The sequence below is a fragment of the Geotrypetes seraphini genome, chromosome 12, assembly GCF_902459505.1.
Source record: "Geotrypetes seraphini chromosome 12, aGeoSer1.1, whole genome shotgun sequence".
Classification (NCBI taxonomy): Eukaryota; Metazoa; Chordata; class Amphibia; order Gymnophiona; family Dermophiidae; genus Geotrypetes; species Geotrypetes seraphini.
Genome location: NC_047095.1, coordinates 38331345 through 38351355, shown reverse-complemented (window position 1 = coordinate 38351355; position 20011 = coordinate 38331345). Strand labels below are relative to the sequence as shown.

At 41.8% G+C, this 20011-nt stretch overlaps 1 protein-coding gene across 3 annotated transcripts in view; it reads right to left on the bottom strand.

Moving 5' to 3' along the window:
• Window positions 1-20011, bottom strand: part of PIGK (phosphatidylinositol glycan anchor biosynthesis class K) — a 248631-nt gene that overhangs the window by 6203 nt on the left and 222417 nt on the right. Inside the window, exon 11 of one of the 3 annotated variants that reach the window (XM_033916807.1) lies at window positions 17230-17299. The exons of the other annotated variants lie outside the window; for them this stretch is intronic. Coding sequence (XP_033772698.1) covers window positions 17270-17299 — 30 coding nt within the window. The 3' untranslated portion in view covers window positions 17230-17269. The remainder of the gene's footprint in view (window positions 1-17229; window positions 17300-20011) is intronic. 3 annotated transcript variants of the gene reach the window in all.

Below are 20011 nucleotides of genomic sequence, written 5' to 3'. Positions count from 1 at the left end.
CCTGAAAACCCGACTGGAATACGGCTCTCGAGGACCGGAGTTCCCTACCCCTGGTCTCGCTATCGCAGCTTAGTAAAAGGAGCCCTTAGTGCTAGTGTAGGTCATAACTTTTAGGTCTACCCAAAACCAGGCTTAAATGCCTACATCTAAGTTATTAACTGACCAGCTGATCAGCACATAACTTCTAGGAACACCCATGATGTGTCCCTGGCCACGCCACCTTTTAGATGTGCGCACTGGACATGACACAGCTCTGTGCAATACACCTACCAAGTTAGTATCAATTAACTGGTATTAACTGTCAAATACTGGCGTCAATTAAATCAATTGGCTATGCATGACTTTAGGCACCATATGCAGAATTGGGGGGTTTCTACTTCTATAACTTTCGATGGCTGTGCCCTTATTATTGTGCAGCCATAGAAAGCACTTGATTCCTGGAAGTATGGACTGACAATGTTTCTATGGACAACCCAAGAAAATATTATTTCTCCTTGACATATTAAAAAGCTGTTTGTATAATTAGGTGAGTTATTGATATTCTTAGTCAAGCATTTTAAAAAACTGTATCTGAATGAGCAAAGATATGACCACCTCACTGTTGAACGATATCGGTTTTATTTTATTTTTTTAAATCTAATTAACCTACAAATTATTATGCATGTTGCATTCCTTATTTTATAAGCCTCTTCGTACTATCAATCTTCTTTCTCCTGAATCTGTGATCAATTCCTAGTACAAAGTGGCACCTGACCCTTCTAGACAAATGGTTTCAATTCGAAATCGGTGATACTAAAAGCCTTTCTTTCCGCAGCAGAACATATACTGGTAATTTAATTACTTTAAAGAATTTATGTGAATAAATATTTATAAGATGACCTAGGAGACCTGATTTGTAGTTTCACATTTTGTCAAAATGTATGCAACAAACCATTTCCAAGGAAATTTTGCATTAAAATATTGATCAATGGTTTTGAATTGCAATTCAAAGTACAAGCTTCCATTCAAATCTGCATGATTCAGCTCTGAGAAGTACTAAATGTATGCACAAAAAAAAAGTCCAAACTTATCAAAAGATAACGATTTTGCAAGAGGAACATTGTGTTAGCGTCTTATATTTCTGCTGAAAAATAAAAGAGAAAACAGAAATCTATAAAGCAGGGGTAGGGAACTCTGGTCCTCGAGAGCCGTATTCCAGTCGGGTTTTCAGGATTTCCCCAATGAATCTGCATGAGATCTATTTGTATGCACTGCTTTCAATGCATATTCATTGGGGAAATCCTGAAAACCCGACTGGAATACGGCTCTTGAGGACCGGAGTTCCCTACCCCTGCTATAAAGCAAACATGAAGCATCAATTATTTTCACAATGAAAGAGCTCTTTTCAAACTCCTTGAAAGTATTAAAATAATTCCCCCCCCCCCAATTTATGAAGCCGTGTTAGAGTTTTTTATCGCCGGCTGCAGTGGTAAAAGCTCAGACGTTCACAGAATTCCTATGAACGTCAAAACTTTTATCACAGCTGGCAATAAAAAAACGCTAACAGGGCTTCATAAAGGGGGGGGGGTAGGTGAGTGAAAAGCTGGCCTAATGGAATAGCTTCTATGTCTAGGATGCTTAGCAACACCTGTTTGCTTAGGCGCCACTAAGCATGATTCTACAAACAGCGCCTAACAGTTCATTGACAACCATGCTGAGTGTTGCCTACAATGTAGGTGCCGCAAGGTGCTGTTTATAAAATCCAGCCCTGAGTAATTATATTTCTCATATGGACTTTGGAGAACACATTACAGAATGAGGGCGAGGGGTGTTATCAATGTAGGTTACCGATAAAACCTGGCTACTATTTAACTAGGTCTCATTGCAAAAACAGCACAGGTTAATGGTAACTTCACCCATCTTAAGATGCCGTAAATGCTGGGAATGACTAACTTGTGGTACAGTAGTTCAGTACCACAGATTAGTCACTTCGGCGGTATGAGAATAATGCTGCTTGCAATCAACCTCACTTGTAATGTTATTTCTACATCCATGAAGCAATGGACCGCAAAGCCACAGCCCAAAGCTCTGGGCTGCCCCCTAAAGGGGCCTGCGGTAATAATTCTCCCAACACAAGCCTCCCTCTCTGGCTCCCCTCAATTTACAAAACAAACCCCGATGCATTTTCCCTTATCCCCCTGGATCTTCCTGGCTAATTTGGGGGAGGAAGGTTGTAATGAGGTTGAGGCAGGAGCGATCCCCACTGTTTTTTTAGGCATTGCCAGTGTCATTGTGAACCCTGTGCTAGAATGGGCAGAGACAAGTGGAGGATTGGTCCTGCACCAGTCCCATTACACTCTCAAATCTCTTACCACATCTACCAATGCGAAAAAAAACAAACCTCAACCCATATCAAAAGATACCCGAGTCAAGGGTGTCTTTGGATCCTAACACCCAACCCACATCACCTCAAGTATTTGAATGATGGCCAGAAGAGCATTCAGTGAGCAAATATTTTTCATTCCCACATTTGTCCTCTCTAACTGAGCTGTTCATGTTATGCATCCCGATGGGGAACACTGAGTGACAATTTTAAAAACAACTGTGCAGACAAATGGCAATCTACAAATTGGCTTAAGCCCAATCATGTTTGCACAATGTTAGGTGAACCCACACCAGGTCAATGGCAGGCCTAAGTGAGTGCTCCTAAGTGCTACCAAGCACATACATGACTTAGAGGATTCTGTAAGTTATGTACATATATGAGACACATGCCTTTGTACTCACATTCATTTATAGAATACTATGTAGTGCAGAGACATAAGTGCAATCATCTTGGCTCTTACACGCATATTGCTGTTATAGCACTGTCCTTATAAATTTTACAATCACATCTTAAAAACAAAACACAAACAGAAGTGTAATTTATGGTTTTGGGTGCTGCTGTTAAGGCTTTTCTTCATATATCTGGCAGGACCGCACAATGAAATTTAATGAAAATCAATCTATTTTTGATCTTCACATATTTCTGCAGTGATAAAAAGAAGATAAATATGCTACTCATTTATGCAGACCAATCTAGTAAAAAGATTTGAGCTGTAGATTGAAATAATCTAACGCAAAATAAGGCAATGTGGGGCATACACAGCCTACCTAAAGAATTAACAACGAAAGGAAACATGTTGCTATGGATTATTATTAAATGGTTCCTCTATTTTTCAGAGTGTGAAAGAATGCCAGGCATTTGGAGGATGCCAAATGCTCAAATCATGTGATAAATTAACCCTATAATTCTTTCTAACAGACCAGCGTTGGAGATAGCAGTTAGAAAGGTTTCTTCATTTAATGTTCCATTTATTAGTATCAGACGAGTAGGCAAAACGCTGCTGTCTTTCTTACGGAAAAATAGACTGTTCAGGAGAGAAATAAAAATAAATAAATATACCTGGAAACCAAAGATGTGTCGTCAACATCCTTGCAAGGCCACAAAGAAGTGATAACTTGGCGGGGGGGGGGGGGGGGGGGGGGGAGGGGGTGGCGGAGGATTGGACAATGTTTAGGATTCCTTTTAGGGAAAGCACTGCTACCTCTGAACAGGGCTGCTCTGTCACTCACAGAAAATATGAATGCCAGTTGCTAAAAAAAAACCCTGTATACAGGTTTGTTGCTAGCGTAGATGTGGGAAAATTAGGGCCAGTGGCCACCCTTGCCTCTAGGTGACCTTTTGCTATATGGTGATGGGAATGCTCCATAAGAATAGCCTCACTGGGTCAGGCCAATGGTCCATCTAGCCCACTATCCCATCTTCAAGGAGGCTAATCCAAGGCACAAGTACCTGGCAAAAACCCAAATAGCAGCAGCAGTCCATGCCACCAAACCAGGGCAAAAAGTGGCTTCTCCCATGTCTGTCATGTCCCATGTGTTTCCCCAAAAATAAGACAGGGTCGTGCATCAATTTTTGCTCTAAAAAATGCACCAGGGCTTATTTTCGAGGGATGTCTTATTTTTTTCATGTGCAACAATCATCTCCTCCACCCCAACTCCCCCTCCCTCATAGGCATCCGTGGGCCAGTAGCAATGATATCACTGTTAGAAGCCATGTCTGTGGTGCATAAACAGTGACCCTCCACTGATAGAATGGCTTGTCATTTAGGCAGGGCCTCTGTCACTCCAAAAATTTGCTTACCTCTGGACAAAAAAAAAACAAACCCAACTTCTGGCTGCCTCCTATGTCGGAATTTAGAAGATGCAGAAACTCTGCTTAGTAAACTAGGGGGTAATTTTTTAAAGTCATTTTTATGTGTGCATAATGCCTTTTAGACATACTCTTAGGCATTCAGCATAGGCATACTATGGAGCGGAGTTGTGGTTTAGATATGTGTTTTATAAAATATGTGTTTTATGAAATATTTATACCTGCTCTTGAGAAGGTGTAAATATATGTGGGTTTATTTTACCTGCAATTTCCGTGATCCATATTAATAAAGGCACATGGGCACTGCAAAGAGGATCCAGGCCTGATGGAAATAATCTTAACAAAAAGATTTTTTTTTTTTTTTTTAAATTGCACATCTTTGTGTAGTAACTTTTTCTGTGTTGCTTTATAAATTATCATGCCAATACTGCAATATTTGAATACATGTACAAAATACTATTTGCAGAATGTTTTTTTAATGTGAATGTCCCCCAGGAATAATTGGTACAATAGATGCATCATACTCACCCTATAGTGACAACCCTATGGCAGAAGTCATTAACACACATTCTGTCCTATCAGTATCTTACAATTCCTCCCCTCAAATCTATTGTCTTACCTGCTGCAGCTATGTGAAGCTTTTCATAAAGCACTGAGAACATAGGGCAAGATTCACTAACCTCACGGATCCAATAGCGATCCGATCCGTGAGGCTGCCAGGCGCCCGATTCACGATGCAACCTCATGCAAATGGGGGCGATCAGAGTCCCACCCCTCAACCAACCACACGGATCACTGGAGAGCGATCCCGACACATGGGCAGACCATCTTCTTTGTCTGTAGATGGTCTGTACATTTGCGCCATGGTTTTTTGCATTTTTTAAAATTACTTTTTTCGCTGGAAACTTTTTTTTTTTTTTTACTCCCCTCTACCTTCTGGGAACTGTAGACTAATCTGCAAAACATCGGGGTTGGGGGGGAGAGGGAGAAAGGGTAAACTATAAATTTGCTGGTGTCTTTTCAAATTATTTCCTTCATTTAAAGCAGGTCATATTTTTTTATGTCTATATTTTGTGTTGCCGAATTAGCGTGAGCTATATTTCCCATGCTTTTTACTTTTCGCGAGCCAGTGGTTTTAACCCATGGGTTTAAAGAGGGGCTGCACTGCGGCGTGTTCTGGAACTTAACAGAATACACCGTAGTACAGTCCTGCTTTAAACCCGTGGGTTAAAACCACGAGTCGGGGCAGCAGAGAGCAGGGTTTTCCCAAACAGCACATGGGGGTGGGCTGTTGGATAGATCAAGGCAGACGGGTGGACGAAGAAAGAGAAGAGCAGGAGATCCCAAGGAAGGAGAGAGGTGCACCATTGTGTTATTCGAACTGGCTAAACGTCTTGCAATTGTTTTCCTTTGGGAGAGTCAGGGCGGCAGAGAGCAGGAAAGTCAGCAGGGACGTAAGTGACTGGTCCTCAGCATTTGCTTGTTTTGGAATTGGCTGGCCCAGGCAGTGTTCCTCTTTTTTTTTTTTTTGTGAATTGCTGCCTGCCTACATTTGCATGCCGTTCCCCCTCATTTGCATGCGCGGAATGGATTAGGCGCGGATCGGATCGGGAGTAAGGTTAGTGAATCGGGTCAGGGTCGCAAAGTGGTCGGGACACGATCAGTGTCCTTAGTGAATCTAGCCCAGTGGTTCCCAAACCTGTCCTGGAGGACCCCCAGGCCAGTCGGGTTTTCTAGATAGCCCTAATGAATATGCATGGAGCAGATCTGCATTCCTGGCATTTCCATTTTATGCAAATCTCTGTCATGCATATTCATTAGGGCTATCTTGAAAACCCGACTGGGCTGGGGGTCCTTCAGGACAGGTTTGGGAACCACTGATCTAGCCCATAGTTTTGAAGATTCAAAACTGCTCAGGGTATTACCAAATCCCAATCCCAGGAATGCATCCTCCCTACTGTGGGAACGGTGTGTGTCGAGTTTAAGATTTTGAGCTTGATCTTTAAGGTTTTGAGAAATAAATGTCCTGTAGATTTAAGTTCACTATTCTCCAATTATCAATCAAAGAGAGCACTGCGGTCTGAAACTCAGTCGAATCTTGAAATCCTGTCATTGAGCTTGGTGAGACAAGTAAGAATTTGACAGTCTATTGTGGAATTAATTAGCGTTTGAGATTAAGGGCTCCTTTTATCATGGCGTGCTAAGCGGGTTAGCGCATCGAATATTTCATCACGCGCTATCCCCCGCGGCAAGCCAAAAAGCTAGCACCTCGTCAATGGAGGCGTTAGCGACTAGTGCGGCAGGCAGTTTAACGCACGGTATTCCGTGCGTTAAACCCCTACCGCACCTTGATAAAAGGACCCCTAAGCAGTCTTCTGCTGTGATGCAATTTAGAAGTGTAAAAACATTGGCGTCCATTTACTAAGGCGCGCTAGCAGTTTTATCCTCACTAAACGCTAACGCGTCCATTATATTCTATGGACGTGTTAGCGTTTATCATATGCTAAATCGGCTGGCGCACCTTAGTAAGAAGGGGATTGTTATTTGAGAGCTTCCTTATTTAATGCAAGTAGACTTCTGTTTTGTTGGATTCTTAACAAAATGTCTAGCGAATATAATAGTAGAGTGAAGAATTTTTAGGAGTTTTGTCATAACCTATGTTTGTTTTAGTGGATGTAGCGGGACACAAATTTTTAAATAAATAAATAAATAAAAAGACACACTCAGGCCCAAATTCTTTATATAGCACATAGAAAATCTGTGCCAACTAGAGCGGTGCTAAGCACAATTCTATAAAAGATAGGCACAACTTACAGAATCATGCTTAGTGCCACCTAAGCACTGCTATGCGTCATAACTTTTATAGTGTATGAAGTGGTTTATTAAATCAATTTTCTAATCTATAATAATCATGCTTTAAAAAGCTATTTCAAAAGATCCAAATACACAGGTTGGTGGCGAGGTAGAAGAGCCTCTAGTCCAGTGGTGTTCATTCATTTTTAAGCTGGGACAACTTTGGATTCTAATGAGCTGAAGAGCAGCCGCCAAATATCTTTCCATGAGGGGTCACAACACGGCTGACCCGTGTGTGTCAGTGACATCCATTCCCACCAGCCCATCTTCATATATCATTGGGGGATATCCTCAAGGTTGTGAATATTTCTAAATGCATTCCTTTTGTCTATTTTGAAACGCTTTCTCCTTTAAGCATGAGGCTCTTCCTCCCCACCATCTACTTTTCCCTTTCTGTCCTGAGCCTGGGTAGAAAGAGACAGAGTATCAGGAAAACAACAGAAAGACAATGGGAGCCGCCCCAGAGGTTTCAGTGGCCACCACTGGCCCCTGGGTCTTGCACGGAACACTGCTCTAGAAAGTTTTAGAAGCTAAAATTGTGCCTCTTTCATTATCTTTCACTTATCTCATATTGTACCAAAGACCTGCAAGTCAAAGAAGCCTTTAACATCACAGTTAGTCAAGCTCTGAAATGCAACACCGTTACCATAGTATAATTCAATATACACAGCACCATTCAAGTTACAACTTTCATATTAAGATTTGGTTTTCTCACCTAGCTTAGAAAGTCTTGTCCTCAAGAGAGCTCCTGCAGAGGCAGAAAGAGCAGTGGCCTTTTATTCACTGCTAAAACTGTTCTTGATTCTAATATTTTTCCACTATTCTTTACTATCTTGCACTCCAAGTTCACAAGAAGCATCAGTGAGAAATGGAATTTAAACTCTGGGCTCTTTAGCTCTTAGCTTTTTGCTCCTTCCCTCTAGGCAGTTGCATCTTTAACAGCACATTTACTTTTATGGTGTCTAAAGTGGTTTATTAAATCAATATTTTTAATCTATAATAATGATGCGTTAAAAAGCTATTTCAAAAGAACTGGAATACATAGTACAAAATCATTCATAATAATCGTAAACCGTACTCCTGAAAACAGTACACTTTACTATTGTACTTATTTTAGAAGTGCTATTCATGTTTCAGACATCCACAAACTGGTATTTAGACATCTACGCTTCATGAATGTCCAAATCCCAATTTCACAAAGCTGGGCTGTGGATGTCTAAAATGGAAGAACTAAACACTCTCCTAGTCTGCAAAAGAATATATATATAAACCTAAAATACTTCACTTATGTAACAAAGTACAGTACTCCCCCGATATTTGCAGGGGGTTCCGTTCTAGGAACCCCCACGAATCTTGAAAAAAAGCGAATACGGTTCATGGGGGAGACTGGAGAGGGCAGCGGAAGAGGCAGGAGAGAGCAGCCGGAGCGCTGGCGAGTGCAGGAAATTACTCGCTGTTTGCTCCAACCGCCTCTTCCTGCACTGTCGGGCCCTACCAATCAGGAGCTTCATGTCAAAGCAGCTCCTGATTGGATAAGGCCCGACTTAGCATAAGAAGAGGCGGTCGGAACTACAGCGAGTGATTTCCTGCACTCGCCGGCGCTCCGGCTGCTCTCTCCTGCCTCTCCCGCTGTCCTCTCCTTGTCGGCGGTTCATGGTCGGAAAATACCGTGAATGACTGGGACCACCCACTGTGAACAACCGGGGGAACACTGTACATCAAACCTCAATGAAGCTAAAGGTGTGTGTAGTATTAGGTGATGCAAATCATTAAGGCACACATTTTTTTGCTTTGAAAAAAGTGTATTAAGTTCAAAAGCAATGAAAATGGCACAAACGGAGTTAGTCTAAAGAGGAGGAAAAAGCCTCAGAGCCCCACCACCTCCCAATAGACATCGGGTTGGAGAATAGCTGAATGAGGCAAAAAAAACCCCATTGGCAGAAAATACCTCTTCGGGACAGACTAAGGGCTCCTTCTACTAAGCCGCCTTAGTGATTTTAGCGCACGCAGCATTTTAGCGTGCGCTAAACCCACGCTACGCAGCTAGAACACCAGCTCAATTCTGGCGTTAAGGTCTAGCGTGGGCAGCAATTTAGCACGTGTTAAAGCCCTAACATGGCTTAGTAAAAGGAGCCTGAAGCCTAATAGCTTGTGCAATGCAATGACTCTATAGCAATTTCACCAGCAAAAATGTGCATCGAAGCAAAACATTAGCAAAATATAATGTGCCACAGCGAAAAAAGAATTTTTAAATTTAAATATTCAACTCAAATGAACTGATCCTCAGCATTTGAGATGAGTACTTGACTTTAAAACAAATCTAATCAATTCTATCTTAACAGTACAAATCATCGAACACCACAGATCAAATAGGCTAAATAACTATTTTAACATATGCATATATGCTAAAACTTCTAGGTGCAAATGAACTGGTAATGAATTCCAGATTACTGATGAATAAAAGCCAGGTAGAAATTAGTTCCATTGGAGCAAGTCCTAGCAACAATATTTGTGTGAGGAACAAAGTCCTATAGAGAGTCTGCAGCTTTTGGTTCCCCATAGTGTGAAGACTTGAAAACAGTGCATGGGAGTGAGCTGTAATAATGGCCCATTTCAGCGCATAGGTTGGGGGAGAGGGATTATTGCAGGAAGCCTTACAAGGGAATTGCCAATACTCAGGACAAACCTTGGAAGTGACATCAGTCTCAGAGTCAGCTGGGTTTTTCCAAAATCTCAGCCCCTATGGTAGAATGCAACCGTGGGTCTGTTCTTTAAGGCTGGCTGAGTTTTGCTTAACATCTGTTTGGAAGGTTGAAAACAATTGCTATTGTCTTTAAAATTGACAGTCTGGATGATGACGTCAAAATTCAATGCAATTCAGGAAAGTGGTGTGGGGGGAGGGAAATGGAGGGGGAGGGGATGCTGCTTTGGCTGCTGCACAGGGAAGTGGTGGGAGAGAAATGCTGCTGCATAGGAGGCCAGGAGAGAGACAGACAGACAGAAAGACAGACAGACAGACAGCGGGAGGAAGGGAGACAGAAAGAAAAGAACAAAGACACAGGGGCAGGGAGATACACAGAAAGACAGACAGACAAAGGGGGCCAGGGACAGAGACAGACAGAAATAAAGACAGAGAGACAGACATATATTCTAGCACCCATTAATGTAACGGGCTAAAATACTTGTCCTCTAAACTAAGGTGACCTGTTATATTACCCTATGAATGGACAGAAACAATACAAGCACCATCTCCTGATTACTCGGCCACAGAAACTCAGTTTTATCAGAATTTAACGTAGAGGGCAATTTTCAAAAGACACCACCATGTTAAAGAGCTTTTTGAAAACTGGATACAGGTAACACAGGGAAGTGTGTTATTCCAAAATGTTCATAGGTTTATCCCTATTTTCACAGAGGCATTCCTGGGGTGGGGTTAGGTTAGGGAAGCAACAACATAGACACTTATGCATTTTCAACTCTTGCATGTTATTTTAGAAAGAAAAAGAAGATTTTATTTTTTTTCTTGGCCAGTTTTCAAAGGAAAAAAAATGTTCCTACTTTCTTTTCAGAAATGGTGCAGAATCTACAGTTAATCTGCAGACTTTGTACCTGCCTACACAGTTTTGAGATTTATACCAGCAAAGCCTTTCATTAGTTCAGATGTTAAGAAATCTGAAGAAAATGGAAACGATGCAATGACATTCCACATTTTGTGCATTATTCAGATAAACAATTTCAGTTGCACAGTTGGTGAACTATCTGCTAATACTTCTGTCTTGAGCTGTCATCAGTTATCTGCAAATGGGCTTTCATATTTTATTAGAGAACAGCTTAAATGTGATCTAACGGAATAAAAAAATCCCCCATATAGCATCTCACTAACACTGTATGATGGATTAGATTTGATACACTGGAGAATATATTTAGATGCAGGAAATGTAATAGCAAGCACACAATAGCTAATGTCCAATATTAACACAACAATGTTTCAGACTGATGTTACTTAAACTACAGTAGAGCATGATATGTCATCCATTAATTACCATTTCATTACTGTTTTAAGGAGATTGCTTTGGGTCAGAGATACTATATCTATTGAGGCAAGATGGCGTCTGTAGCTATATGAACTCGAACACTCTTCAATTCAGATCTTGTCTTTCTCTCTCATTTTTTAAATTTTCTTATGCTTAAGAGAAAGGGGAGACTGAAGCACCCGCCCTGCTCGTGTGTTAGCCTGACACAGATGTCTCAATAATCTGTTTCCAAATTCCATGTTACTTGAGTTACCTTCTTTTAAACAAATTAAATTAGATGAGTCCAGAACCAATATTTCTCATGTAGAAGGAGCAAAATGGTGGAACTCCCTTCTTAGTCAATTCTGAAGTATGAAGAATTATTTATATTTCCACCCATTATTAAAGACTTGTGTTAGCAGGTATTTTACATGGAGCTTCTAGTATTTTAATTTTTGTGTTTTAAATGCTGCTGGCAGCAGAGTGGTTTGAGGAGAAGGTTTAAGACTTTTTGTCATGATCTGTCAGACTGGTATATTCTGTGGGGCTCATAATGAAAAAAACCCCCAAAACATCTAAAAGTGGCCTAAATGGGTACTTGGATGATCAAAAAGCCTGATCGTTCAAGCACCCATAACCAAAGCTGGTTTTAGACGTATTTAAAACCAGCCATAAGGTATAAGATTTTTATCAAGGAATGCTGGTTCTTTGGTTTTAAGGGATTTGAATATTAAAAGGGCAATCTTGTAAGTTATTCTGTATTGGACTGGAAGCCAATGGGCGTTTTTTTAAAAGAGGGGTAACATGTTCAAATTTTCCAGAGTTTGTAATCACTTTGATGGCTGTATTTTGTACTAACTGTAAGTGCCTGATATCTTTATGACAGATTCCCTGATATAAGGAGTTACAATAATCTATTTTCAAAAAGATTAGTGAATGAATTACAATATTGATTGATGATGGTTCCAGAATTTTTGCCAGATATCTAATCATTCTAAGTCTATAAAAGCAGCTTCTAACCACAGAACCAATTTGTGAATGAAAGTTGAGTCGGTTGTCTATAGTTACTCCTAAGATTTTAATCATGTCGACAGATTTGATTGGAATGTTATTACAGCAGGTATAACCAAAAGTTTAGGCAGGTTGCATAGTTGGCACTTATACGTTTTCACTTAGACCAAGTCAAAACAGGTATAAGTGCCAAATAAGGGGCCGCTGAGCTGATGGCGGCTGCCACGATCAGCTCAGTGGCCCGGCAACCTACCCACCCCCTACCGTAACCATCATGGCAGAAAAGATGGCTCATCTCCCCTGCCGCAACAACAATCCTGAAGTGCCGTCAACCGCGGCACTTTGGATCGCTATCGCGGCAGGAGAGATAGCCAATCTCTCCTGCTGCAATCCACTCCCCCCCCCAAGATCAGGCAGGAGGGAGCAGGGGTCAGAGTGGGGGTCTCGCAGGTGGGTGAATGGGGGAAGGTTCAGCGGGCTAATTGGGGTTTGGGGGGCAATCATGGGGGGGCTGTGTCGAGGGCAGGAGGGCCTGGGATCCCTACTGCCTTTATCTTAGTGGGGGTGGGGGGTAGGGGGCTTTGGTGGGGCAGGAGGGCTTGGGCTCCCTCCTGCCCCGATCGTGTCGGGCGGGTGGGGTTTCATCGGGGCAGGAGGGTTTGGGCTCTCTCCTGCCCCGATCGTGTCGGGCGGGTGGGGTTTCGTCGGGGCAGGAGGGCTTGGGCTCCCTCCTGCCCCAATCGTGTCGGGCGGGTGGGGTTTTGGCAGGGCAGGAGGGCTTGTGCTCCCTCCTGCCCGATCCAATCGCGGGGGTCACTGGGGCAGGAGGGCTTGGGCTCCCTCCTGCCTGATCTTGTCGGGGGGGAGCGGATCGCGGCAGGAGCGATTGGCTATCTCTCCTGCCACGATAGCGATCCCAAGTGCTGTGTTTGGCGGCACTTGGTGGTATCGCTATCGCGGCAGGGGAGATGAGCTATCTCTCCTGCCGCTATCGTTGCTGGGGGTGGGGGGGATTCTGTAACTGGTGTTGTTTTTGACAGACACTGGTTACAGAATCCAGCTTTTAGGTGAAGGACTGGCTCTTCCTTCGCCTAATAGGCCTGGCTTTGGGTGTTTGGGACTGAGGGGTTTTTTTTTTGTTTATTATATGTCTTAAATGTAGACGTAGTGGTGGTCTGGGCGTTTAAACAGCTGAACGTAGAGGCAGGCCATTATTTTTTTTAAAAACCCTCCTTTTGGACGTTTTTTTTGAGAATGGACATTTTCCCCGCTTCTACTTTCAATGTTTAGGGCCTTAGGCCAAAAGGGGACTTAGACGTTTTTTTTAAAATTATGCCCCTCTATGTGCTTATTATGAATGTCTTTTGTATACTGCCTAGAATATAAGGCAGAGCAGTAAACTGTATAAGCTGTGTAATAAAATAAATAAAGTGGTTAGTTTTCCATGAGTGTGGAAATGGCGAATTTCAAATTTAGATTACCCAAACACAAAGGAAAACTAGTATCTCAGCTGGTGTAAAAATACTTCACTCATGAAATAAAAAAAACAGTGCACCAGCATACATGTCTTTCAAAGGTCAATATAAGAACAATAATAAAGTTGAGTTGTGCTCAGAGAAAATTCAAGTGTTTGAGACTATAGCGCGAGTCAAGCCCACAAAGGGTGTCTCTTTTCTCAATCATGGCACATTATAACACTCAATAATGATGCTGAAGAAATTTTTGTATAAATGCACTTATCTTGCTGTAAACTGCCAATATCTTCAATGTCCTTTGGGGTCCTGATGTGTTTCATGTGTTGCTGCCTCAAAGAACCCACAAAAGCTGTACAGTCTTTTAAACCCAAAGGACCCCAAAGAACATTGAAGATATTGGCAGTTTACAGCAAGATAAGTGCATTTATACAAAAATTTCTTCTGCATCATTATTGAGCGTTATAATGTGCCATGATTGAGAAAAGAGACACCCTTTTGTGGGCTTGACTGACACTAAGGTCTCACACAATTGAATTTTCTCTGAGCACAACTTAACTTTATTATTGTTCTTATATTGACCTTTGAAAGACATGTGTGCTAATGCCTAAATTTAGATGGCAAGTTATAGAATGAGGGAAGATACCGAATAAAAGTATGAGCACCACATACTTTTGTGCACACATACCCCAGAGCAATTTTATAAATGCCTAGAAATTCATTTTTTTATAATTTGATAAAGAAAATTTTTTAACAAGTGTTTTGTACTGTTTAGTTGAATATTAGTATGGAACTTTGCATGACTTAATTCAATAGTTTGAGATCAGAATATAGGATGCTGATAGATGCAAGAATGAGAGATGAAATTACCGTATTTTTCGCTCCATAAGATGCACCTGACCATAAGACGCACCCTAGATTTAGAGGAGGAAAAGGCAAGAAAAAAAATTCTGAACCAAATGGTGTACCCTGTCCCACCACCCTGCCGTGTCCCCTCTCTGGTGGTCTAGTGGTAGGCTGGGGCAAGCAGGCCTAGTGGCAGGCAGGTAGGTAGGTAGGCAGGCAGGCATTGGGGCACCCAGACTGCCAGGATGTCTATCTTTATACCACATTTTTGACCAAAATTTCATCCAAGTCCGAAACGCCCAGAACAAGACCATTTGGATGTGGTAGGGGGCCAGTCCTGTAATGGACTGGCCACTCAGACATAGCAACAGAACAGTGGGCACTGCCAGCTTGCATCTGATTGAACCTAAACCTCTGAACATATGTTGAAGGAGGAGGCTGCCAAGAAAAGAAGAAAGGCATGGGATATCTTTGGGAAATCCCTTCTAAGGGGGAGGAGTGAAGAGGCTCTGCTGCTATGGGACTGGGGGAGCTGCAGTGCTATAGCCTGAGGCCATCTCTAGAGACCTTCCAAGACCCTCTCACCCAGGACTTCTAAGCCAAGAGCCTTCTGACTTCTAACCAGTTGCAGCTCGTATAGGTCCTATGCTTCACAGTCCAGGAACCACTAAATCCGAACATGAAAAAACAGCCATTTTCCAGCCATGGCAAAGTGACCTTAGAGTATGGGAAAGACCCACCTAAGGGGAAGCAAAGGCCCCTTTTTGCTGCAGCCCCAAAGTTTCTCACCCTTTAAAATTCAGGAAATGCTCCCCATTACACTTGGCACTGAGTTCAAAAAAGGGGTCCATTTACCAGGGATTAGGCTGCAATAGTAAAATAACAGTAGAAACTCCTCACAAAAATGTTCAAGTAAAAGAGTATAGCCTCTTAAAACAACTTTTTTATTACAAAGTAAAAAGTATTGGAGAGACCGCTGGGGCCCTGGGCTTTAGGAGATCCAATGCTGCCAGGTGTCAGTGACTTGTAGCTGGAACAAGTCAACATATGTTTTTGAAAAACAACTGGTGTGCTGTTGGCCCACAATATCATTGGCAGTCTCTTTCACCCCCCGGCACAGTATCACTGGCAGTCTCTTTCACCACCATGGCACAGTATCTCTGGTAGTCTCTTCCATTCCCCCCAGGTACCTTTTTTTAATTGTGCTTTATCGGAAGGAGCTTTCCGTGCTCCTGCCCTTCCCTCCGTAAACTGCTGCCTCCTGATGTCTTCCTTCAGCTGCAGAGTGGTGCAGAAGGCAGACACAAGCTTTTCGCAGCCTGCCTGGTCCTGCGCTGCTCTCAGAATAGCTTCTGTCATTTCTCGCAGGATGATAAGCTATTCTGAGAGCAGTGCGGGACCAGGCAGGCCGTAAAAAGCTTGCGCCTGCCTTCTGTACCGCTCTGCAGCTGAAGGAAGCAGTTTACAGAGGGAAGGGTAGGAGCACGGAAAGCTCCTGCCGATAAAGCGCAGCGGCCGCAAAAAGCTCATAGAAACATAGAAACATAGAAAAATAACGGCAGATAAGGGCCATATAGCCCATCATATAGCCCATATAGCTCGTGCCTCCCTTCTGCACATCAGGAGGCAGCGGTTTACGGAGGGAAGGGCAGGAACATGGAAAGCTCCTGCCGATAAAGCGCAATTAAAAAAGGTACCGGGGGAAGGGGGTTGTATTCGCTCTTTAAGACGCACCCTTATTTCCACCCACTTTTTTGGGGAAAAAAGTGCATCTTATGGATTGAAAAATATGGTAGGTATGTCTCCACTAGAAAGTCTTGATTTTCAATTGTGGGTCCGGCGCTTTGGAAAGAGCTGTCCGGGCCAATACGTTTTTGGAACAATGTACTGCTATTTTGAAAATGACTTAAGGCACATTTTTCATCTTAGCTTTTAGCTGACTCTCTTGCGTCCAATAAGATGCTAGAAGATGACTACAATTTTAGTTGAACAATGTAAACAAGGTTGATTGATGTTTTTTTTTTGGGGGGGTTGCCATTTTTTACTATGTGAGTTTTGTAATGTGATATAAAATGTATTGTAAACTTTGACCTTCACTGTGTATGTTTACTTGTAAGCCGCTTCGGATACAAGTGGATAATAAGGTTTTTTAAATAAATAAATCAGATTTTTATTTTCACATTTTCTTTACTTTGATGTACCTGCACATTTCTTTGCCAGTAATGCTTTTCCATCACACAGCAAAGTAAAGACTTAACAAATCTTACTAAAGTAAATCATATGAAGTTTCATAATAATAATTTTAACAGTGCAAAACAAAACACTTGTAAACAAATTTTCTTCCATTAAGACATCAAAATCCTTAAACTGTGCTTATTGAAAGCAGATCCTAGGTCTCTGAGTACCGCTCTATAATTTTCTTCAGTCATATTATATTTAAAGGAGGAGAGCAAAATCTATATATATCAAATATTAACAGAGAAAAATAACAGCTTTGTTCTCTCTCACCATTGGCATTCTGTTTACATATTGAAAGAAACAGGAAAAAAAAAAAAAAAGCTTATCCATTAAGACCATTTTGTAATAAGTATAAACTAGTATTATAGACAGAATGATCTGCCCAAGGAAATGGACAACATTTTCAACCATGCAGGCATTTTCTCCTACATTCAATGGTTTAGAAAAAGCTTACAAGGACCGTAATTATTGATTGTTGCTCTTAAGTTTTTCCTCATTCCCCAAATCCTAGCAGAGCAAATTCAGCGGTATCCCAGTTGTATAAACCGTACTCATAAATTTCTGCCTGGAATTTTTAATGGGACATTGTGCCTGGAAGCAATGTGAGTTATTGAATACTTGCCTTCGCTCTAAACAAGATGTGAACATTAAGGGACCTCAGTTCAATGGGGATTTTTTTCCAGGTTTAATGCCTGCAGATAAAAAAGCTATTTCTCAAATACAAAATTTTTTGAACTATTGAATGTGTACACTATTACATAGTAGTAACTAATGCATTTTAGATTAAATAGCATGCAACCTATTGCACATATTTTAAAAGTGAGTAGAGGAGTAGCCAAATGATCAGTGTGGTGACCTGAGAACCAACTCAATTCCCATTGCAGCCCCTTGTGACTCTGGACAAGGGAAAGGGTATCACCTTTTTGTAGATACTCAACCACACTCAAAGCGGTTTACATTTACAGAGGTACTTATTTTGTACCCGGGACAATGGAGGATGAAATGACTTGCTCAAGGTCACAAGGAGCAGCCCTGGGATTCGATCCCACAACCTTTGGGTGCAGAGGCAGCAACTCTACCACTAGGCCACTCCTCACCTCTAATCACTTAACCCTCCATTGCCCTAGGTACAAAATACAGTGTAAGAGTACCAGTATAAACTATGTAAATTGCTTTGATTGTAAACACAAAAAAGTGGTATATCAAATCCCCTCCCCTTTAAGTTTCTACTTTAGGGAAAGGGATTGCGACTTATATACTGACTTTTTGTAGTTAACACAACCACACTCAAAGCGTATTTCATATAAAGAGGTACTCCAGAATCTGAAAAGTCTGATCTGAGAACATTATCTTGTTTATGAAAGTGTAAATGCGCATGAGTCGAGTCTCTTTCATTTGAAAGGAAGCTCTGGAATGAGAGGCCATAGGATGAAGATAAGAGGTGATAGGCTCAGGAGTAATCTAAGGAAATACTTTTACAGAAAGGATGGTAGAAGCATGGAGACAGAAACTGTCTGATTTCAAGAAAGTCTGGGATAGTCATGTGGGATCTCTTAGAGAGGAAGAGATAATGGTTATTGTGGATGGGCCATTTGGCCTTTATCTGCCATCATGTTTCTATGTTTCTAACTTGGAGAAGCATAAACAGATTGAGACAGTAGACAGGCGTAGGAAGGACAAGGCAGGAGTCTAGAATGTCTCACCTATCTACTGGAAAAGAGCTTACCAGGGTAAGTACATAATCTCTTTTTCCAATGCAATAGGTGAGACATTCTAGACAGATGGGATGTACAAAAGCAGTCCCCAAAAAGTTAGAACGGGCTTGCTGCGCTGGCCTGTAAGACCAAGGACCCAAAGGTAGAGTCCTGTCTCACAGCCACATCCACTCTGTAAAACTTGGCAAATGTGTGTATATAGAAGACCTGCAGATCTCTTCAGGGAAGACAGCTCAAGCTTCGGCCCACGAAGAAGCCTGTGCTCGAACCCTTGTTTGGCAGAAGGAGAAAGATGGGGACAGCCCCAAGCTCCTATGAAGTAAATGCAGGCTAGCTGATAGGTACCACCAGTGATTGGCCTGTCAGCTGCAGACTGAAGTCTGTGAAATCTTAATGCAGGCAGAGCTGAGTAATCGCTCCGAGCACCAGAAACCCGGAAAAAGGGACGAAAAATACACCAAATAAAATAATAAAGGGTGGAGAGCAGAATAAGCATATTCCTGCAGGCACACGTAGAGAAGGGAAAAACTGTAGGTGGAGCTAAGGAGCCCAGTGAAGTACAGCAGAGGCACAGAGAAAAAATCCGGAGTGGATTCCTTCTGCAGATGGCACACGGCCAAGGCAACACTACCCACCTGTCTAGAATATCTCATCTACTGTACTGGAAAAAGGCTAAGGCTGCCGACTTTTGGGGGAAGGTGGATGAGTACACCCCTTACCCACCTTAGCAGCTGCAGTTCTAGCCTCTCCATTATTGCCACAGCAACTACATCTCTCCATTGTCATATACAATGCAGGTGGGTAGATGATGGGATGAACAGTCTGTCATCAGCTCCTTCTCTATTATCGTAGTAAAGAACTTTGCAAACATCACTTTGAACACATTATGCCCCCCCCCCCCATTTACTAACAATGACAGTGTGGGTCGGCGTGGTAAATGCTCTGATGCCCACAGGAATTGAATGGACATCGAAGCATTTGCCATGCGGAACTTGGCTGCGCAGCTTAATAAAAGGGGCTTAAATGTGATATATAAAGGAGCTTAAGTAAATAATTCCAGTCATACTAAGTCTGGTTCCCTAAATTTTGGGGCTGGCTCCTAGATCCCAAGATAATTTGTCAAGGCCTGCTTTTATGCAAAGACTTGCTGTCTTGCTTCGTCTCAGAGAATGAAGGGTACGCTGATTATGTTACAACTGCATGTTTTGTCAGCCTTCCAAGTAAGTAAGAAAATAGCATAAAAATATAACTAACAAGTATATGGTTTTGGAAAAAAAAAAAAAACTCACACACACAAAGAGGAAACTCCAGTTTGGTACATCATTACACAAAGCATTCTCTTCTGTTTGAATTGCATTATAACGTAAATCTGTGAGAGCTTCACATGAATCTCCTCAAGAACAGTAAAACAAGCTTTTCCTGCTGGTATTTACTTTTCACTCAGCAGGCTACAATATAAAGATTTTAGCTTTTCTCTTTCTGAAGTTATGAGTTTTCATTCTAAAGCCTGACAATTCTCCTTAATCTACAAAAATGGTAAAAAAAAAAAAAAAAAGGCTCACAATTCATATATCCAAGCACAAACATTTTTTCTCTCTCTTGGACTTGTTCCAAAAAATAACCAACAATTCCAACAAGATTGAATAAGCAACAAATCTGTATTATCTTATAGAGGAGCTGCATAACGGT